This window comes from Melospiza melodia, chromosome 2 (assembly GCF_035770615.1).
Source record: "Melospiza melodia melodia isolate bMelMel2 chromosome 2, bMelMel2.pri, whole genome shotgun sequence".
Classification (NCBI taxonomy): Eukaryota; Metazoa; Chordata; class Aves; order Passeriformes; family Passerellidae; genus Melospiza; species Melospiza melodia.
The window spans coordinates 86226967-86249401 of record NC_086195.1 but is presented as its reverse complement, the minus strand read 5'-3'; the positions used below and the strand labels follow the sequence as shown (position 1 = coordinate 86249401).

Here is a 22435-nt window from a genome sequence, read left to right as displayed (position 1 = left end):
TTGCAGAAGTGTCACCATTAGACTTTTTTGGTCCTTCAGAATCTGAAGACTTGGGAGTTTAGTGAGCCTAGAGGAGGCTGCATGCTCTGTTAGTGGGAAGGATAATTATCTGCTGTAAACGGGATGTGAACAATTAACTGCTTTTTCTAATCTGATCCAAGGCTTTCAAACAGTCAGCATTTTTGCCAGTTTTAGTGTTGTCCTAAAGATCATGGTGCTTTTTAGGTAGGCAAGATTTTTTTTTTCTTTAGTAGCCAATTAAAAAGAGAACAGAATCTTCCCCATCCCACTTTCCTGTTTCACTAAGTTCATCTGATAATACAGCTGGGATTATGTTCAAAGAAAAGTCTCGAAGACAGAACACTGATCTAGAAAATTTACAGCAGTCTGCTTTGGATTATATTATTCCTGTCAGCCTGTAAAGCACAGACTGGCGTGCATAGTTACAGTATCACAAGTATTTATTTCCGTCCAGTTGCCAGTACTCTCCTAACCAATCCAATTACACCTTGCCAGGCACTCCAGGAAGCATTACCCAAGGGATAATCTCCTTTCCCACCAAGCCAGTACATTTCTAATCCCTGCTATGCACTGCATTGCCTGCTCACCAATGAGCCATGGTTCTCAGAGGTTTGATTATTGTTCCCATAAAGGGAAGAATGCCAGCCCAACTGAAAGGTTCATACTGCCAGAAGGAGTCTAGAAGAGCTTGAGGAGTCCTAGGCTCAGTGAAGCCTGGGAAAGTCTGGAGCCCACGTGCTAGACCATGCAGTTTCAAATTAAACTTAATTTTTCCGCCTTAGAGTAAATAAATCCTGCTGTTTGCTAATCAGAAAGGGAAATGCTTTCAGGATTTAATGAAATGTTTCATTTCTTTTCTTGTTTTTATTTTGGGAGATGGAAAGAGCAGAAAAATATTAAGGTATTATGTGGGCTTTGCTGTTTTTTGTTTTGGTTTTAGTTTTTTTTTTAACTGAAGCCATTAGAAAAGTAAGCGTTTATTTACAGATACTGTTGGAGAATGAAGAGCTGCTTTGCTTTATATATATATATTTTAGAAGATAAAACATTGGTAAAAGTACACAGATAATTTTTTGTGGTGTTCAAGCATTTAGGTTTGTTGAAGTTCTTTTGGGGTTTTGAGAGTTGTTCAGTAGATTAGGGAAGAATATTTAGCTTCTTCATGGATGAGAATAAAGAGCAGATGTGAGTGGTAGAGAAACAGTTTTCAGCCAGTATTCAATATGCATTTGTTCAAAGTAAAAATGCTGAGAGTGGGTATATAAAGCATGGCGCGTGTGTCTGTAAAATGAAAAGTACACTGTGATAGTCAGCTTTCAACTTGCAGTTGCATATGAATAGGAAATATATTCCTATATGAAAATATACTTCCTAAGTGTATTGCATAGGAAAGATTTCTTCACTGAAAGGCTTGTCAAGCACTGGAATAGGTTGCTCAGGGAAGTAGCTGAGTCACCATCCCTGCAGGTATTTAAAAGACAAGTATTGTGGTGCTTGGCAACATGGATTAGTGGTAGACTTGGCAGTGCTGCGTTCATGGTTGGACTTGAGGATCCCAAAAAAGTTGATTCTGTGATTGTGTGAAGCTCTGTGGAAAGATTGAAAAGTGGTTCTTTCAGCAAGGTGATACAATTCCTACAATGTGGCAACAGTAGACAGTAGATTTTCAGTAGATTTTGTTTTGAGCAACATATTTAGAAAATTAAATATTATTTTCAAGTACTTATAACCTGTCTTCCCAAGAAATTTAAAATTGTAATTAGGGTTATTAGAAGAACCTCTAACAATTCTTATTTTATTAAACAATTTCAGCTGTGTTTAACAGAGGAGTTATCTCAGATTTGCTAAAGAGATTTAGCTCACTCAAGCTAGTTATTTAAGGTCCTGCTATAGTGAATAGAGGGAGAAAAACATGTCTGCAGAGTAATTCGATCTCTTTAGATATAGGTAGAGTAAAATATTTTCTTAATATCAAGCACTACAGGCAAAATAAAAAAAAAAAAAAGATATTAGTCATCAGGGACCTGGCAGTCAGCAATCTATAAAAACCTGAATGAAAGAGAAGAATACAAATGCAAATTCTGGAGTGATGAACAAGGAAGAACAGAGGATTTTCTGTGTTGAAAAATTGCAGTAATTGTTGCAGATGGCTTGCACTATTTTTGCTTTAGAATTAGAATTGAACTGAAGGATAATTTCTTTCTATTAAAAACACCCCTACACAATTTATATATACAGTTATTATTCTGAAGTCCTTATACTGATATGAGATAATCCTTTTTTTGATTCAGAAAAATTATGTAGATGTCATGTAGCAATAAATGCAGAACCAATACCTTGAACACAGAAATTCTTACTGCCAGGGTCTAGAAAATAATTTTTCTGTACTGAGGGCAGATTAAAAATAAAAGTGACAAGCACAGGGAGTTCCAACAGTGAAAACTGTTTAGTCAGTAATTTCCTTTATGTCCCAGTGAAAAATACAAATGTCATAGAGTTCTTCAGAAATAATTACAGAAGGAATGCATTCTCTCTGAAGTATAACAAGATGTGAATTTTACTTTTGTCTTTTAAACATGCTGCTTTCATTTGTTTGCATTTTTTTATAAAATGAGTTTTGGTAAAATGCATGTTCTCTGCTAAGCATAATGTCTCATATAACAGAAAGAAAACTATTCCTTTCTCTCTCACCATTTCTGCAGGCAGGAATCCCTAGATAGCAGCTTTAGTATGCAAATACAGAAAAGCACACTGCGAAATCAGTTCAGAAGAGCACACTCCTGATAGCATTGCCTTAGCAACGCTCTAGTTAAGATTAGCCCAGGAACCAGGGCTTCTGGGATAAATCACCATTTTTTCTGAATGTCCAGCACCACACAAGAGAAAATTCTGACATTAAGGGCCAGATACTTGCTATGCAAAGCTGCCTTTCTATAAAGACTGTGACCACAGAGCTGATAGCCTCAGCCAATCACCTCAGAGTTTTTGCTGTCAGTTTTAAGCTATAAGCAGAATGTGTGGCAGTGTCACTCTGGAGAAATACGTGATTGCAGTATGACAGGAAGGGAATCTTGGGTTTGTGAAAACATAGAGTGAAGACTTTGTATTTCAGTAGGCGTTGATAACTGCCTATAGGGAACATCAGCACTTATAATGTCATAGGAAACGTTGACAATTCTCCTAGCAAGTGACTCTTAAGTGAACCTTGCTGCTCTTCCTGGGTTAATCCATGAGTAGCTCTATGGAAAGAAGAAATCTAGTATCCTAGCTTTTCATGAAACTTGGAAGTATTTTGGAGAAGGGTCTGTCTCTGGTCTGACTGCCCTAAGCTGTTATCCTGCCTCCTCACAGACTTCCCCTTCCTACTCCTTTCAAATAAATACTTGACCTTCAAATAAATACTTCAAATACCTCCAAGAGACCTTTTTTCTTTTCCTTGTCAAGTCGGCATTAATTGTTCCTCCTGGTGGCCTTGCTCAAACCAGGAGATTGTTTTACTCAAATCACTTTGTGGTGTGCCCAGAGGCAGAATCCACTTTGTGTTTCAAAGAAAACAATCAGAGAAAAATCTTGGAGTCAAGTGACATTCCTATTTGTCTGTTCTCAAGAATTCCTCAGTTCCTTGCTCTGTCAATCTGAACCACAGCGCTGGAGGTCTCCGTTTTAACTTCCCCTTCCCAAGTCAGCGCATAACCCCTGTGAGCATTGTGCAGAGACCACTGAAATAAGGATTTAGCGAGTGAGCATCCACCCCTGTGCACTAGTACAGCACACTAAAGCAATTCCACTCTGGGTCTGGTTTGGAATCTAAGGATGGTGCTGACCACAAGGGGGCACTTGGCATTTAGGCAAGCGCAGGGAGCCTTTCCCCGCCTGCGCTGACGCTTTTAGAGGATCCAAGTGCATGTTGCATGGAGAAATACGCTAGGCGAAATAATTTTAAGGTATAATTTTTTTTATGCGATGTATGACTCGTGAACTTATTGATACCAATCTAAAATCCATTTCCATTTCAGTAAAACTAAAGATGTATTATTTGGTTTTGCTACTAATGAGTTTTAAATGATATGTTAAAGGCTTCTTGTGATGCTTTTTTTAAAGCAAAACTGACAGATATATTGCTTTTGTTCTAAATCATGGAGAAAAATTAAACAAGAAGCAAATTACCATAAGGATCATTAGTCCGCCTGAGCAGGGCTCTGATGAAAATAAGTTTGAGCTGCTTGATGATGCAATGGATTTTTCACCTTGTCTGTTGTGAAATGATTGTTAGAAATTGTTACCTCTGTTGCCACTGAGAGCAGGGCAAGGAAAAATCCAAAATCAGAGCAACTCGTGTGGGTGGCCTTAAAATTCACTCGCAGTATCTTTCCATATAATTTCATTTTCTTGCAATATTAAGCCAAATGTGTAACTTCAGTCAAGCGAAAAGAAAATGGTGGGAAAAAAGAGAATTGCTGTTCCCTTTGTAAAACTCTGGACTTGGTCATTGCTGGACACAAGATTAACGTGTCTTTGCTCTGAGAGTGAATCATGCTAAGCAACACAAAATTCTGCTATATAAAGGAAGTATTCATTTAAAATCTCAGCGTGTCTTTTAGCTTTTTACCAGCTTGCTCAGAGTGGTTTGACATAGATGATATATTGAAAACTAAGGATCTTAAATTCAGGTTAAATGCCTTAGTCAGCTTATGTCTTCTTTTCAGGCATACAATGTCCTACTGTTCAAAGCTTAGTAGAAGAACCTGTAATGAATCTATCTTTAAAAAAAGATCACGATTCAGTTACACTACTTCTAAAAAGTTTTTCCAGAACTTACCATACTGGTTCATCCTGGAGTTTTGTGGACAATTTTTCATTCTGGGGGATATCTGCATAGTTTAGAAACTCCTTCTGGCTCTCTCTGGTCCTTTCTTTGTTTTCAGTCTTTTTCATGATGTAAGAACTCTGCTACAAGTCGGTGTTACTGTATGCCTTAAGTTCTGTTATCTGTGAACTTTTGTGTAGTTTTACAGTGTGAAGTACTAAGCTGGTTATACAACCATGATCATAGAGAATGGAATCTGTTCTGGTGAGGTTTCCTTCTGCATGCTTCCCACAGAATTCAGGAAAGGCAAATCCAGCTCTTAATGATTTGGTTGAGTTGATATGATGTTGTTTCTCACCTCTTGATTTGTGCTGATGTACAGCAGCTAAAACCTGCAGATAAACAAGGACTCTGCTAGTTCCCCAATTACTGCCTTGAAAGTGGGAGTGGGAGATAACTTACAATCAGTCCTGCCTAAAGTAGACCTTTAGAATCTCTATGAAGTTTTGTCCTTTAAAGTTTCTTAGTGTCTGGTTTAGAAATTGCATTCTGTAATGTTTGGGGACTTGGAGAGGTCTTTTAGTTGAGTAGGAACATCCGTGTCATGAGATTTCCACAAGAACTTCAGTACTGCCATACTGAGCTCTGTGTCTTCAATTAGGTTCATGGATGCAGGAATAGAAGTTCTCAGGCTGAGTTAGCTGAGTAAATTTAATAGGTATTAGCTGTGAGAAACGCAGCTAGATTGGGATTCAAACAGATTGCATATTAGAGATGGAAAACCAATAGGAAGTTGGTAAGAAAAATCCAAGAAGTGTGCCTGAAATCCTGCCTTTACTTCAGAAATAGACATGAGCTTTCAGCCTTTTTCACTTTTTCTATCTACTTCCATGCAAATATTTGTATTTCTGACTCATTGACAGCCTGGCTTCAAAAATTGTGTCAGCACTAGTTAGGTATGACGGTGACAAGGGCATTCTCAGGCTATGAGATATGAGAATTCAAGTCTTGGGGAAGCAGAGGGCTAAAATGTAACTAAACTACTTTATTTCTGTGTTAAATTTTAGGCTGTAAGATAGAAGAGGCTTTCTTCTCCAGGTAATATGAGTAGAGCATCCTTGCCAGGTTGTACCCTGTTAGAAGGATGACAGCTGGAAAGCTTTGTATTGGTACTCCGTGAAGTAGCAGCAAACCAGGCAGCAAACCAGGCAGCTCGATTCAGCTTGGTCATATGGGCAGTCACAACAGCAACAGCTCAGATGCCTCCCTGTTATTTGACAAAAGCAGATGTGAAGAATGTAAGACATTGCATAGACTGCTTTATTAGCATTAGGATGTTAAATTCTGCCTGAAGTGTAATTCCAACTCCAGTCATACTTTGATTTGGAGCTTCACTTCCCAATCTGTAAATTTTGAATATTTTATAGCTTTCTTATTTCACAAGGGATTTGTAATTGTGGGTTTATTACAATTTATGAGGTAGGTTTATTACAATTTATGAGGTAACTGTGTACTCTTAGTCACATTATCAACCTATTTCCGTCTGCTTGCTCATCAAAAGCAGTGTAGTGCACAGTTTGTTTGCTTGCATTTGGATAACATCCTTGCTCCAGAGCTGAATGAATGCCCAGGCATCTGCACAGTGGACCAGCTGCATTGGCAGCAAAAAATAGACAGTGCTTCTGAAAGGACTAATGAAAAAAGATCTAAAAGTAGTTTACTTTGTAAGTGAAAGAACTCAAAGAAATTAGATGAGTACCATCACTGAGGAGACACCAAATTGCTCTGTTGTAAGTAACAGCTGCAACACCAAGTCTTGTTGTCTTATATAACAATGATGGACAATCTAGTAAAGAAATAAATAGTGTGTTGTGGAATTACACAGAACAAATCTGGAGAGCAGCATGAACTTTTGTATTTACTGTATTTGAGCTTACTGTGGTGATACAAAATATGCAGTAGGTGATACAAAATATTTTGTACAAAATATTCTCCCAGGTGGTTATAATTTTTAATGTGCACTAAGGTCAAGAAGGAAAAAAATTAGTTTCCTAGTTCAACTGTGCTGAGATCTTCTCTGTCTTGTTTAATTCTGTAGAGACACTGATGTTTGAAATAATATAGCACATGACCCTAGTGGAATTAAGCCAAATCTTCTCTTTAATCTGCAGCTTACTTTTTCTCCTTGAATTGGCCAACATTGCCTGAATTGACTGTAGGAGCCTTCTGTATTTGGACAAAGATTTTATCTGTATCCAAGGCACTTCTGCTTTAATTAGGAAAAAAACCTGCAACTACTCTTCAATTCTTTTCATGTCTCCAGTATGCCTGTTGTAACAGATTAAAGTTAATAATGGTTGAATAAGGGGCAAAATACTCCTCAAAGATACAACTCTTCTGTATCTCTTTTTTTCTTTTGAGCAATGGGAGGGGTTATTCTCTCTTGCAATGTTTTAAAAGTACTGTGCCTTTCACCATGCTCCTGCAAAATCTTGATTGTAATAGAAATTCTCCCTAGGGAAATCTTCAGGAAACACAGAATTTTTAAAATGAAAAAAAAAAATTTGGAACCAAAAAGTAACATGTTATGCAGAAAATTATAAAAGAATAACACGTGCAATAATCTGCAGATGCTAGAAAAGACTGGAGACTTAAAACAGGCAGATGTAATTTTTTTACCAGCAGCAAGCATTCATAAACTCTCCGAAGAATAAACCATATGTGGATACTGGCCTTCTGGATCTGAGACTAGCATGATAAAAAGGGAAAAGTTATAAATTCATATGGGAAAAAGAATGGAAAAATATTTGGAGAATTGTTATCTTGTTTCAGTGTTTACCAGGAAAATCTGGTAAACAAAGGCCTAGTAAAGCATTAAAATTGTGAGAAGAAATAAATTATTATTAAGGGAATGGTCAAGTAATCAGTATAGAAAGGAAAGGATTCATCTATTTTGACTAAGGAGGTGCTTGTGTTAGAAATAGAAAAAAAATTCCAAACCAGATACTTATTTTACACAGGGGACCTGAGCAAACAAATGGAAGACCCTGACTGTTCAGGAATGTAATAGCATTGATAGCAAAACCATGAAGGGATGACAAGTGTTAAAGGTACACACTTGCCAGGAAAGAACAAAACAGAGATAGATGTGGTATATAGCAGACGTGAAAGACTTTGACAGTAATGTTGTTGATTCTGTCTTAGTCAGCTATTTGGATGAATTAATCTTGAGAATGGTTTGGAAACCAAAGTTTAGTCACAATAGTACTGGGAAATAATATTGAAATGTACATTGAACAATATGAATCTCTTAAATATTTTTTTTATGGAAATAAAAAAAATACTTTACTTTTCCATATGTAGCTGTCTACCTCTTCAATAGGTCTTTTAATTCCTACTGTAGGCAGTTACAGGTCTTATTAATATAGTCAGCTAAGTAAAGAGATTTGTGTCTAGACTTATTTAGTTGGCATCTTCAGTGGAATAATTGTATAAGCAAAGAGTTTTGAAGATGTTTCAGTGCACAGTAGCCCATTAATGCTCCAGGAGGAGGTGTCCTGTGTAACCCATGTGTCATATCTGCCACACGTGAATGTCTTGGACTCTCTAGAGCAATTCAAATGGAACTGAGCTGAGCTCTTTAGCTACTTAGCTGAATGAATCACTGCACATCATTGATTGTCTTCACTCTGACTCTTAGTAGGAGTTCAGTTCACATTTGCACACTCAAATGTAGATACCCTCACCTCAGACTGAATCCATCCAGTCAAATATATATATAAATATAATAGTTGGATGGATGAATTTGAATATAATATTATTAGACTACTGACTGAAATTGTATTGTATGCTAGACTTGTAAATAAAGACTAAAAAGAAGTGCTAATAATGATGAGGCAGAAAAGTCAAAGGATAATTAACACATTTTATCAGAAAATAATAGATGAAAGGGACACAATGCTATTTATATTTTTAAGATCTACCAGAACATTGCAGAAACGCCAGTCAAAAAACTTGTCAGATCAAGTGATCATGAATTCATTCACTTTAAACTAAACATGTACATATTGCCTAAGTTTTAAGTCAAGGCAGAAACTATAAAATGCAGGAAAGGAAAAAATAGGTAATGTCAGCAAGTACTTGGAAGGAGAAATGACAATAACCAAATCCTAATGAAAACTCAAAGAGCTGTATATGCTTGAAATGAGGCAAATGGGTAATCCGTGTCTCAGGATTCTGAAAGAACTGGCTTATCACATCACTGATATGATAGCAAGTGGTTCTAATAAATGTGCACATTTTGTGCACTGAAGAAAAGCTCATTTTTCAGTTTAAAGAGAGGAATAGTTGTTGTAAAATGAAATTGAAATATGGATTTATTAAAAGGGGCTCATGGTGGGAAAACCTGTTGACATTCTGTGATAAAACAATACATTTGTTGTCACAATAAATAAGTAATCTTGTTCACTGTGACCTCTGATAAAGATATCATGTCGCATGGGAAGTGACTGATTAATTTGGAGAAAATGAAAATGAATAGATTTGTTAGAAGAGTAAAGAGCTGGCAAATGGAACATGATAGCAGTGATTAGTGAAGGAGTCTGCTGGGAGAGTACGAGCAGAGGTCTTCCAGGACCAGGTTTAAGATGAACCTTAATATTTAATGCATGACCTTGATACACACAGTAGAATTAGATTGTGATATCTCTCTCCTGAAACCAATTATATAATATAATTGGGATCTGGATGTGGTTTAGAAAAAGAAAGACAGTGAAGACTAGATTATTAAAAATGTAAGTAAAATTTAACAGTGTAGACCAAAGGATTTAGAAAAGAGTAAAGAAATTATGTTATGAATTAAGAACAGATACAACTGCAGAGGAGCATCTAGGTATTCTAGCTGATGCCTTGTTGACTGTGAGCCATTATTGTGCAGCTGTGCAAAAGGAAAATGCAATCCTAAAATTTATGTAGGTAAAGAAGTATCAGTGATTGTTCAAGGCAATGAGATGGCTTTTGGAGTACTGCATAATGTAGGCCAGTTCTGTTCTCTAGCCATAAGAAGGTTGAGCTCCAGCCTGGTGTACAAAGGGATTACTAGGATGAAAGGACAGCCTGGTGTGTGAAAGATAATTTCTGCAAGTTCAGCTTAATCATCCTCATAAAATGAATGTGGAAAAAAGATGCTCATGTCTTCAGTATATACATGCTGGGGAGAAACAGCAGGAAGGAGGAAGAACAGTTATTTAAACCACATTTAAGTACAAGAACAAAGAGGTGTAAACCAACCTTGAATAATAATAGAATAATGGAATGGTTTCGGTTGGAAGGGACTTTAAAGACCTATTAATTCCAACCCCCATGACATGGACAGGGACACCTTACACCAGATTGTCTTCCTCAGAGTCCCATCCAACCCTGAAGACCTCCAGAGATGGGGCATAACTTGGGGCACAACTTCTCTAGGCAACCTGTACCTGTGCCTTATCACCCTCACAGTAAAAAATGTCATCCTAATAGCTCATCTAAACCTGTTCTCTTGCAGTTTAAAGCCATTACCCCTTGTCCTGTCACTACGTACCTTTGTAAAAAGTCCCTCTCTGGCTCTCTTGTAGGCCCTCTTCAGGTACTGGAAGGTGCTGTAAGGTCTCCCCAGAGCCTTCTCTTGTCCAGACTGAACAACCCCAAATATCTCAGCCTGTCTTCAGAGGAGAGGTGCTCCATCCCTGTGACTTTTGTGGTCCTTCTTTGGTCCTTCTCTGCTACAAGAAGTCCAGGTCCTTATCTTGGGAACCCCAGAGTTGGATGGAGTACTCCAGGTGGGGTCTCAAGAGAGCAGAGCAGAGGAGGGAAATCACTTCCCTCAGCCTGTTCACCACACTTGTGATACAGCCCAGGAAACTGTTGGCTTTCTGGACTGCAAGCCACATTGCCAGATCATGCCAAGATTTTAATCTACCAACATCCCAAGTCCTCCTTCTAAAGACTTCTCTCAAGCCATTCTCTGGAAAGGATGCACATTCTCCCCAGACATTCTATTATCACTAACATATCTATAGAAGCAACAAGTAAATCAGACATCGCTGGCTGTGTTTAATTCTGTCAGGGCTGTAGCTTTCCTAAACTGATCCCTGACTGTTCAAACAATCCCTGTATTCCTCCCAGACTACCAGTCTACATTTCTAGGCTTCCTCAAGGCTCTCTAGGTTTTCTCTAGGCTTCCTTTGTGTGTTTGAATTTGTTAGGAGCTGCTTGTTCATCCACACAGGCCTCCTGGTATGTTTGCCCAAATTCCTCTTTATTGTAATGCAGTGTTCCTGAATTTGGAGGATGAAACTCATATAATTGTGTCTCCACTGGATGGAATGGATCAAATTATGAATGGGATTATGAAAAGCAATTCCCTGTGTTAGTAGTAGAAGAGGACCTGCTTGGGTCCTCCCAAGTGTGGGTGTGTGTTTTAATTCCATTACACAACAAGCAAAGATTTGGCTAGTGCCAGTAACCAAAAATGGACTCTACTGGTGTTACTCATTCCTATTGTAGACAATGTAGATGGCTGCACACCCCACGAAGTATTGCTTTCTAGCCAAATTGGTATGACTTACTTTGGATGTCCCATGTGGTTCTTCAACCAGCTCAGCAGCTCTCTCAGAAAGCAGTTTGAAAATGGATGTCCTGGTAAGATGTGAAAGCTTCTTCCTACTAAAAAAGAGCAATCAGAGGGAATTTTGCTTAGAGCAAAGGAGCAATTCTGACTAGTTACCACAAGGTGAATTTGCTTAAGATGCCAAGGAGCAGCAGTGTGGAATATGTACCTGTGTCATCTTAACACAGTGGAAATGTGTAATGCATAGCTGGTAATTGGAGCATGTGGTTAATTGCTTTTGCCTCTGCAGTGTGCCAGCTAGCACCATGAAAACAAAAAATGCACAGGAACCAAAGAGAATGACAAACATCATAATGCTTGAAGAATAAGGACTATGGTGATGTCATCTTTATAGAGAATGGAAATAGATGTAAAACACTGTTTTATTTACCATAATCACAGGGTTCCTTAAAGGAGGTTCTTAAACAGCTAGAAGAAGAAAAGAAAATTCTCCAGAACCAGCTAAAGGACTATGAACTTAGACTGGAGCAAGAAGCAAAGGTTTGTAATCACTCTATCCCTCTAGACTGTAAAAGCTGTTATGTTGTGTGGCAAACAGATTGTGTGTGGAACACACAATAGAATAGTTCCAAAAAAATGTGTCACTGAAAAAAGGCTCTGCTGTATATCTGAATCTTTTGTATGATTCAGATTTTAAAATTTGTTCTTAATGATGAGTCTATATCTCATTTTAACTGTAGGCTTACCACAAAGTTAATGATGAGCGGCGCTTTTACCTCTCAGAGATCTTACAGGTGAGTAACATGTATGACTCAGTAACTTCAATGCTTTCTTAATATAAAAACACTATCTGTAATGCCATTAGATCAGGGTGTTTTATTACTTCATTTGTATACCAAATACCTTACAAAAGCTGATTTTCAAAAAGTATAAGAGCCATAAATTGAAAGATCATACAGTTTATTTTAAATACTTTTTTTGCTTTTGTATCGATTGGAGTTTCAGTGTTCCCTAGCATAGTAAAGTGCCCATAACTGAGAAAACTAAAGCAATTTTCTGATGCTTGGCCATCCATTAGTCACAAGACTGCTGTGCAGTTGAACAGAACAGAAGCGAATTGTCAGCAGTAGTGACAGCCACCTTAAGTAGTAATTCCTCCTTTTCATATGTCTCCTTTTTTCTTTTAAAGATAAACTATCCAACCAGTTCAGAATTAAAGTCAGGATATATTTCCGTTAACTTTATAAAGCAGGGATAAAACACCTTGCTTTGATGAAATCACAGGTTAAATTATGTAATACATGAAATTTAATACTACAAACTGGAGAAACCTGTAAAGAAATCTGTAAAGATTTATACTACTTATTATTCTTGAAAAGCTCTAAATTCCTAAATAATGTAAAAGTAATAGCTTAGTGTGATATTCAAGAATTGCTGCCACTGAGTCCCTTTCATAGCTAACTGGGGTAAAAGCCTGTAATTAGCATGTGTTTGCACAGTAGGCAACTGATTCCCTTACACGGTTCATTGCTACTTTGGGAAATCTAAAAGAATTGCTTAAATGAACTTTCCAGCATGAAACCAAGAAAAAGCCTGGGAAATGCTCATGATAACTGTTAATATTTTTACATTAGCAGTGAAACTGAGAACTTCTGGAGGAAGAAAGGAAATAAAAGCAGATTTTATTACTGAACATGCTAGCAAGAGGAGTGCCCATGTTCAGCTCCCTATGAAAACACTTAAATATGCGTAAGACACCATTTGAAGTGAGGTATATACACTGGCATGTTGCTTAGTGAGGCACTGGGATCTAGGATTTTGCCATCAACACTCAAGGTAGTTAGCACATTATATTTTCCGCAGTTAATTATTTACTCTCATGATTTCAGTATCATATGAGAGCAAAATAGTCATCTTCAGATTACTATTCCTATCTTTCGTTCTCTAAACATCAAATAGCCATTCTGAAGTAGTCGTAGAGGAATCGTATGTAATCCACGAAGAAAGAATCATGTGCAAAGTATCACATCTGTTTTAGGTCAAGATGAAATTAATTTCCCTGGGGACTTTTCTGTCCCTCCTCCTGAGCTCTAAGCAGAGTGTGAGTAGTTTAGATTAAACATCTACCTTGTACATTGCTGATCTGAGCAGGGCAGCACATTCCAGCTGCCGTGTGCAGTTTTGAGCACCTCAGTTCTAAGAAGGGCATCCAACTATGTGAGTGTGTCCCGGGGAGGGTGAACTGTGTGGTCTGGCCTCAAGGGCAAGATTTATGAGAAGCAGCTGAGGTCACTTGGTTGGTTCACCTGGGATGAGAGAAGGCTGAGGGGTGACCACATTGCTGCGCAGTGACCTCACCCCACACTGCACCTTCCTGCAGGGGGGCAGAGGAGGGGAAGCTGCTGATCTCCTCTCCATGGTGACCAGTGATAGCACATGAGGAAAGGGAATGAAGTTGCATCAGGGGAAGTGCAAGATTGAACATTAGGAAAAGGATTTTCATTGAAGGGGTGGTCAATCACTGGATCGTGGACCAGGGAATTGGTCATAGCACTAAGACTTCAAGGAGCAACTGGATGACACTCTTTAATTTTAGGTAGTCCTGCGAGGAGCAGGAAGTTGGAATTGATGATCTTTATGAGTCCCTTCCAACTTGAGATATTGTATGATTCTGTGGTTTACTGTTGATTTCAAAAGGATCAGTGGTTTATGTGTTGCCTTCAGGTCTTTTTCTGCCATGACTTTGATTTGACTTTTATATTATTTTAAAATCTGCGTATGTTAAAATCTGTATGTGTTAAAATTTGCCTTCCACCAGTCCACTTTAAAAATAGAGGCAGAAGTAGATGTACATTCAGTACAGACTCTTTCAACTGTACTGAAATATCAATGTTCTAGAGTAATATTGCACAGTAATATTGGCTGCTGTTGAGTTGGAAGGATTTACCCATAGGCTAACAATTTCCTTACCTTGCACAGTAAATATACCACAAGGTATTGCTGTCCTGTGACAACAGTGTATCCTAGTGACACTCTCTTATTTACAGAGAATATAGTGCTCTTTTAAGCCTTTGTTTTATCTCATTATGTTTGTAATTTTTTATAGGTGACAGTAAGAAAAAAAATCATAGAATAGAAGTTTTTTCCTGGCAGGTATTAAAAAATACCAGGTGGTGAAAAGCCAGCAGGTTTTTCCTGCTTTGTTTTGGATCCCTCCTGAGGCCTGCGGCAGAAGCAGAAGACAAAGATGTTTCTGAGAAGTCATTTATTTTATTTACCTTTTTATTACTGAGTGTTTTTCTGCCTTTTTTAAAATTTATTTACAGAATATATTTATCTCATGAGTGCTTTTGATGTTTGTCTTATCTGGCCCATAAGGATGCAGTCAGTTTTAAATTATAGTTTTAAAAGAAATAAAAAATTTCACAATCTTGAGAGCTCATGCTAGAGGTAATGGTTTCTGGTGTATTCTTGTTTGCATTTTTTGTTTTGTTTTTAGTCTGGCAAAGCATTTGTTTAGGATTTGGAGTCCACAGATCTCTCTGATGGTGTTCAGAAATCAGTTTCAGAGCCAAGCAAAGAAGAGCTATAGTGGTTCTTTAAAAAGGCCCTTCTTTCTGGCCAGATTTTTGCCACAAACTGTTGCTGGCAGAGTGGCATCTGAGTTGTGACTGGGATTTCTTTGCAGAAAAGGCCCAAGGTTATAGATTGCTACAGCTGGAAAGCTGCTTGTACAACCATGGCTAATTTTAGTTGAGATAGGCCTGGAGTAAACCGTACCAGCAAAAACAGTTCTATGGAAAATAATCATATATAGCAGCTCTCTATATTTATGAATTACAAAAACAGTGAAGGGAACCTTGGCATTGGTCTTGCCTCGTGTGTCACAGAATCACATCTGCTCAGATATGATAATATGATAAACTATGCTAGCCAGCATCTTTAAAACTGGAGTTCCTCAATTACAAAAATTTCTTGACTTCAATAAAGTAAATCCATGCAAATCCTATTTACTTCTGTAACTGTGATTTGGGTAAGGATTTAACTTGTTTTGTAAAAATTTGGCTATTGCAGACCTCAGCTAAACCTAAAATTTTTGAAAGGAAAAAACCCGATGCTCTGACTGGCAAGGGAGAAAAACAGATACTGAGGTAAATTTCCTTTATATTCCTGTTTACTGATTGATTTTTTTGCTAAGTACTGTTTCGAACAATGCAACTGTCTGTTCATGATAAATATCACAGCATAAGCCCACTGACAAAGTATTACTCAACATAATTTTTGATATTGCTTTTCATCAATTTTATTTATTGTAAATGTTGAAAATAGATATGTTTAAATCACTGTTTAACAGACTTCTATTTAGTTATATGGTTTAGAAATATAAATTTGAAAAAAGTCCACCTGCTCTGAGATACATAGAAATAAAATTAATTTCTGATTGCAATACTTGTAGATAAGCTTAAAATTTGAGAAGATTTATATTTTAACTGAATTGAATATGTTAAGAATATAAAGTGTGAAGAATATAGGGAGCACATATGAAAAACTGTTGTACCCAGTCACCTGCCTCCAGTGGCCATAAACAGATGCTTACAAAAGTGTGGAAGCAAGCAGATACAATACTTAATTTTGAAACTCTCCCAAATAATTTATATTTGGAAAATTCCTAAGATAGTATGATTTCTATGTATTTTGTGTCCCACAGTGGATAGTCTTGCACGAACCCACTTGCCTATATTATTAAAATGAGCATACACATATATATTGGAATAATCTAAAAATGTAATGAGTAAATTATAAACATGATATTGTGTAGACCTGTTTGCTTACCAGCTTTTTCCTTTCATTCTGTGTAAGCACAGAATCACAGGATTTCATAAACTGTAATAGTGAATCTTCATGTTCCAGGAGAGTATATTAATAATATGAATTAATGCAGTACAATATGAATTCAGTTCTATAACTGAAGTTTCTCAATACATAAAAAGCACTGTGTGGGTTTGAAGTGCCCCATATGCCACTGCATCACTTTTGACCTCAGTGATATTTAACATGGTTCCTATGGAGAAGGTCAGAAAGCTAGAACCAGGAACATTCACTGCCTCTGCAGTGAGATTAAATATCATCAGCCAGATATGGAGGTTTGCTGAGGGTTAGCACTGATTTGTGATTATGGTGGGGTTTTTCACAATCTATTTTAGTAGATCATTACTTATCCTGCCATTATATGACAGTGTGTTTCTGTCATATAATTTTCTTTATATCAAACAAAAGAAAATAAAGTATAAAAGAAAATAAAGTGTCTTGTAACTGCTGGTCTCAGAAGATGTGTGGTGTAACAAAATATCCCATTTCAATCCATTTTCCCTAAGAGGACTTTTTTTTACTTTTCAATGTTCTTTAAACACATGAAGATAATTTTTCGTCCCTTGAATTGTCCTTAGTATATAAGAACCTAGTTTTCAGATTATTTACTTTTATAGCCAGTAACTTAAAACTTTCAGGACAAACTTTGATCTTTGCTGGCAACATGGATGTAAGAGCAGGGATTTGGCATAGTTTGTGTTTTAAGAAAATACTAGAATATAAGTATGTACCTCATGAACATCACAAGGTAACTACAGCCATTTTTATATTATTCCCTTTTAATTATGTTTTGATTTATAGCCTGGGGATTGTTTGTTCAAGCTGACATTAATGGGAAATAATTTCATTAAAATAAGAGAAGACGTGCATGTTCTTGAGAGTAATTTGAACATTTTCTGCCTAGAATTCTTATCTCATCTTTGTTCCCCTTTTACAAAATACCTGCATTGGAATTCAAACCATACTAAGAAACTGCTTAATGCTTGTTTTAACTATAGGAACAGGTACAGAATCCCCAACCTGTGTATTAAACGAACACTGAAAACATTTTTGTGTAGTAGTTGTGAACACTAATGTGGATTCTTTCCTTTTTTTTGCCAAGGTTGGGATTAAATGTGTGACATGGTATAGAGATCAGTGCCTGTCAGCACAGAAAGTCAAAAATTCTCAGTAACAAGAGTTCCAACAACTAATTGTTGATGCATTCAGTTTCCTGGCCATCCAAAACAGAAGCAAGTTCAGCAGAGGTCCTTTTTGTGGTTATTACAGGACAAGAAGATAGGCTAGCTGACAGCTGGAAAGAACATGGAAGTCTTGATGGCTCATATCTCTGATGCAATTTGAGCAGCCAATTTATTGTCATTCTGACCTCTGCTGTTACACTGAGATTTATGATGGGGCTTATTAGCTGAATTTCAACACTGCACTGCTGCAATTACCTGGCTTCTAAGTCTATAAGTCTAGCTGGTTTTGAGTGGAAGAGGTTTTGCTGCCTGCAGAAATCCACACAGGCATTTTCTGCTTTGTTCAGCTGTACAGTGATCTACAGTTTAATAAATTGATTTTGAGTAATCAACTGATTTGAATTTGAAGAATTGATTTTCAAGCACACTGGGGCCTTAGATTGTGATCTTCCAACTCTCAGTAGAAATGCCTCCATATCTGTATGGGCACAGTTCTCTCTCTAAGACCAAGATTGCTTGCAAGAGCTGGAACAAAACGTGTCAATCCCAAGAAGACTAGTGAGCCCTAAGTTTGACTTTGTTCCCTCTTTCCCCACAAGTTTGAAACTTGCACAGATACCATCACTTCTATCACATATCTGGGTATCATGACAAATATAACAGTGTGATGTGATATATTTTCCTTCAAAATGTCTTTGCTTGAGAAAGACACTGAAGCTCTGTATATTGTTGTTAGAGTATGTTAAGTACTGTCTTTCCTCTGCAGTAATAAACAGGGAGAGAAACAAAGGGACATTGCATAGGAGCAGAAAGGCAGGCTTCTTATTCAGGAGAATGACCATTGCAGACTGAGAAAGCCCCATTCTTTCCCTGGAGATTTCTTTATATTCCCACAGATTTCTTAGATGATCAAGATGAAGCTCTAGCTGGTTTCATATAGATGGTGTATGTATCCATGATGATTACCACTTCAAAAGTCTGGTGGCAGCATCTCCTGCAAGCACTTCTGGTGATCATGGGTTCAAGAGCCTGACTTTCCAGAGTGGAATACCTGCAGAGAGCTGTAACTACATCTACAGGAAGTGTTTTCCCCTTTTCTGGTGGGAATTCTTTAACTAAAGAAAATGTCTCTGTAGCCAGTTATCACTCTTCTAGTGCCAATATTTAGTATTCTGTTCATGTTCTCCAAATGACATCGTTTAGGTAACAGGAATCATGAGATGAAGATTGCGTTTGCAGAATAATTAGATTCTCTTCTAACCTGCGAACCCAGAAATATACTTGTTTTTTCCTTTCTCGGGTTTATTAATTCACAGTAGTAATCAGATATGCAAATATAGAAAGCATGCACATTTTTAGCCATTAAAATGTACAGGCAATGTGACATTTGCTGACTAACTTCACCCATTTTTTTTCAGAGGAAGACGCAGTGTTCCAGGAAACCCGAAGATGGTTAATCCTCAAAAACTATCAATTAAAAAGACTGTAGGAGTGAACCACCTTCCACAGCTAAAGCACTGGTTTAATATTAATGCCAAAAACTTCCAGTCACTTTTTAAAAAATTTAATTTGACTGAAATTTTCTAAATTGAAAATAATGGTATTTGTGTCTTATTGCAATGCCAGACCCCAGTGTCTTCTTGGCTGCCTTAGTGTATGTGTTCCTCTGCCTAATGGAATTGATCTTCTAGTTGCCATCTTTGTACTGGTGACCTCTGACCATTTCCATTCTGTTTCACATCAGTGATTCTGAGGGTGTTGGAAAACTTGGAGGATATTTAATGTCTTATACACCATGTAGATCCTTGAACTATGCAGTCATGGAAAACAAACAAGCCTCTAGTATTTTTGACCTCAATCCAAGAAGAAGAAGGCAGACTGATGTAACTTGAAGTATTGTCTAAATATAACTTTTTTTAAAAGCTGGCTTGCCACAGATCCCATGTTGACTACCACTTTCTGTCTACACGGTTTAGAAGCACAGCACCATTTCTAGCTGCTTCAGCCACTAGTAATGGATAGAAATGACAGAAAAATTGGTCACTTTTTATTAAGGAATCTTCAGAGCCTATCTTGAGGAATGTTGTTTCTTTTAAACACTGTATATGTTCTATACAGGAACACATATCCTGATACTGGTATGTTGCTCTTTGAAATTTGAATTCTCAGATGAACCCTTGTATCCACAGTCTTGGGGTCATAAAAATCTCTGTCTTCTTCAGTGACATTGATCCTTGTGCTTTTAGGATCCAAAATAGTGCCAGTCCTAAAAGTCATCTCTTCAGTGAAAGTAGAACTATTTTGTCTCTTCATTCTTAAGCATGCAATTATTGTTGCAGTTTTATTACCCACATTTTAGTCATTAAATTTGGCAAAATTTTTTCAAGTGGCAATGGGAAAAATGTTTTGGTAATGAAGCTTCAGTCCTCTGGGTTACATCTTAAAAGCTCTTGGCAGAGCAAAAGTGATTGCTTGACTGCCCTTTATTATTTTAAGAGCATTCCTAACTCTTTGCAATAAAGTTTTTTTCCCTCTTTAAGAGCAGTACTAATAGTTCCTTATTCCTGGCAGCATTAAAGTGACACTGTAATTAACTCATAGTAAAAGACAAACCAATGGTGTCATTCTGAAATGCAGAGAGCAAAGACATGCAGCATATTCAGTATGGAAATCCCTGTTTTTTTTCTCTTACATAGTATGAAATTCATTACAGGTATTTGTCAGGTTACCATGGTGCACATGGTATCATTCTTTCATAAGCAGGTTGGTCTGCCTGGCTGGTTTTTTCCTCACAACATAGCACAGCTGGTTAGGTTAGCACTCTTCTGTTTATGTTTTTCACATTAAAAATTTCCAAATGTTTGTTGTGCTGGCGTTTGTCACTGTGGTGAAGGAGAGGGGAAAAAATCACCATAATGGCTCTATTGACATAAAAGACAAGGGACATCTGCAGTAGTAACAAAGATCCAGTTCTTGGATTCATGCAGCAAGCATTTCCCACTGCTGTCTCTTAATCAAATGTTAGTGCACTCAAGTCTGGTCTGTGTAGCACCTCAGAATAACTGGAAAAACTGCACAAATATGACAGAACATTTTTTCACAACAGGAGACTTGGATGCTTCCCTCAAGGGTATTCCTCACTGAGGACATAAAAAGAGACTTTTTTTGAAGCCTTAGAAGAGACATGTATTGGTACAGGAATGACTTGGGAGAAGAGCAGACTATGTCCTATTTAGTCCCTGTTTCAAATTGCCAAGAACAATTTGATTTCATTTGGGATTCGAAATGCAGTAGCATGATAACTAATTGCTAAAACGTGTGCTTTTTTACCATTGTAATTGTATGTCCAGCTGTAATTTTTGTTGTGCAAAATGGTTATAGTTCAATACTCATACTCTTTTAATTACTTGGCATTTCGTTTCTTTCCTGGTTTTCTGAAAATAAGGACAAACATGGTAACTAAATTTGACAACTCAAATTTCTTTGCAACAGCAAAAAAAGAGTTGTTGGTTTCAAAAGTGTAGGTGTCTTTGGATCAAAATAAAACTTTTACACTTTTGGCTTTCCCAAAACATGTAGGAATTATTTGTTTGATTTGGTGAGGTTGGGTGAATGAGTGTTTTGAAATTCCTGGATTTATCTTGTGCTATCTTGAGCTTTTCTTACTGTTTTGTTGTCCTGTGAAATGCGTTTTTTTTTAACATTTGCAAAAATGAACAGTTAGATGGCTTTCTGTAATATCTTTGATACGAATATTTCAGCACATTTAGGATTAATTAATCCTTCAAGTACTTCATAGTATGCAGTATTATTTTAGGTCTAGATGACAGAATCAGGTTTATTTAAAGTAGATATGGGAGTGTAGTGATGTCTGGTTTTCCCCTGATTTCACAACAGGGTGATGTTTTGTAATGCTGCCAACCATTCCAAGATAAAGTTGGCTCCTCTCAAGTCTCTGTGCATCATACATGACACTGAAGAAATCTGAAACCAAAAATGGGAAACTGGATTGCTGACAGTTGTGGTCAGTGTTTGAATGGAGCTAAACATCAGAGGAAGACAGGATCAGACGTGAAGGTTTGAGTCTAGCCAAACTTCTTCCTTCAGTGTTGAATGTACTTGATATTCCAGATATACTGACTGTAGTGTGTAAGTGGCTTTAATTGATGGACTGGGGAATTTGATATCCTAACTCAGCACTTGACAGTATGCTGCCTTTACATGATTACTCATGTAATTCCATTAATTTCAGATGAGTCATGATTCTGAGGTAAGTAAGGCATTTTAAGTATTTACCCCATAGTGTTTCTGGAAAATATAAATTTAAAATCTCAAATGCTGGTAAGCACACATTTCTTATTTCCAAAAAAAAACTCTTTCTTTTTTTTATTTTAGAGTCTCATGATTAAGTATGGTATTGAGTCGTGATATTTGTTTTTAATCAGTTTAGCAGCAGTGTACTGTTCTATGATGGAAAAAATTAAAATGTTTATTGGACAGGCATTGACTGTGTGGCTGATTATTATGTAATTATGCAGCGTAACCACAGGCTACAGAGAACTGGGGTGATATCATTAATAAGAAGCACGATATTTTGTTGCTTTAATACTTTATTTAATGGGTTCTCTGTATTTAAACTGACTAGGTGGTACAGCTGACAGTTTCCCTGATTCTTATGATATTCTATCTCTACTGGCAAAGATGAAGTGCATAATTTAGGCTTAATACATTTCCAGTAGAGAAGGATGCTGTGCAGGCCTTTTTACAAATGTGATGCAGACACAGTAGCAAGCAAATAAATAAATTCATAAAGGAGCAAGTGAAACTCTGTGTTGTTAAGCTTCTACTGGTTTTGCCAAACTGGTCTCAAACATGACATGTACTTTGAACTAACTCTAGTTGGAAGCAGATATAATGTGCATGGACTAAAATTATAGCTAATTG

The 22435-nt window shown here is 37.1% G+C and overlaps 1 protein-coding gene across 1 annotated transcript in view; it reads left to right on the top strand.

Moving 5' to 3' along the window:
- The window catches only part of CCDC169 (coiled-coil domain containing 169), a 28774-nt gene extending 8421 nt beyond the window's left edge, over positions 1 to 20353 (top strand). The window contains 5 exon segments of the mRNA XM_063149175.1: positions 11880 to 11978; positions 12179 to 12232; positions 15513 to 15589; positions 18910 to 18954; positions 18956 to 20353. Of these exon segments, the coding sequence (XP_063005245.1) occupies positions 11880 to 11978; positions 12179 to 12232; positions 15513 to 15589; positions 18910 to 18954; positions 18956 to 18980 (300 nt within the window). The 3' untranslated portion in view covers positions 18981 to 20353.
- The last annotated feature ends 2082 nt before the right edge of the window (positions 20354 to 22435 follow it).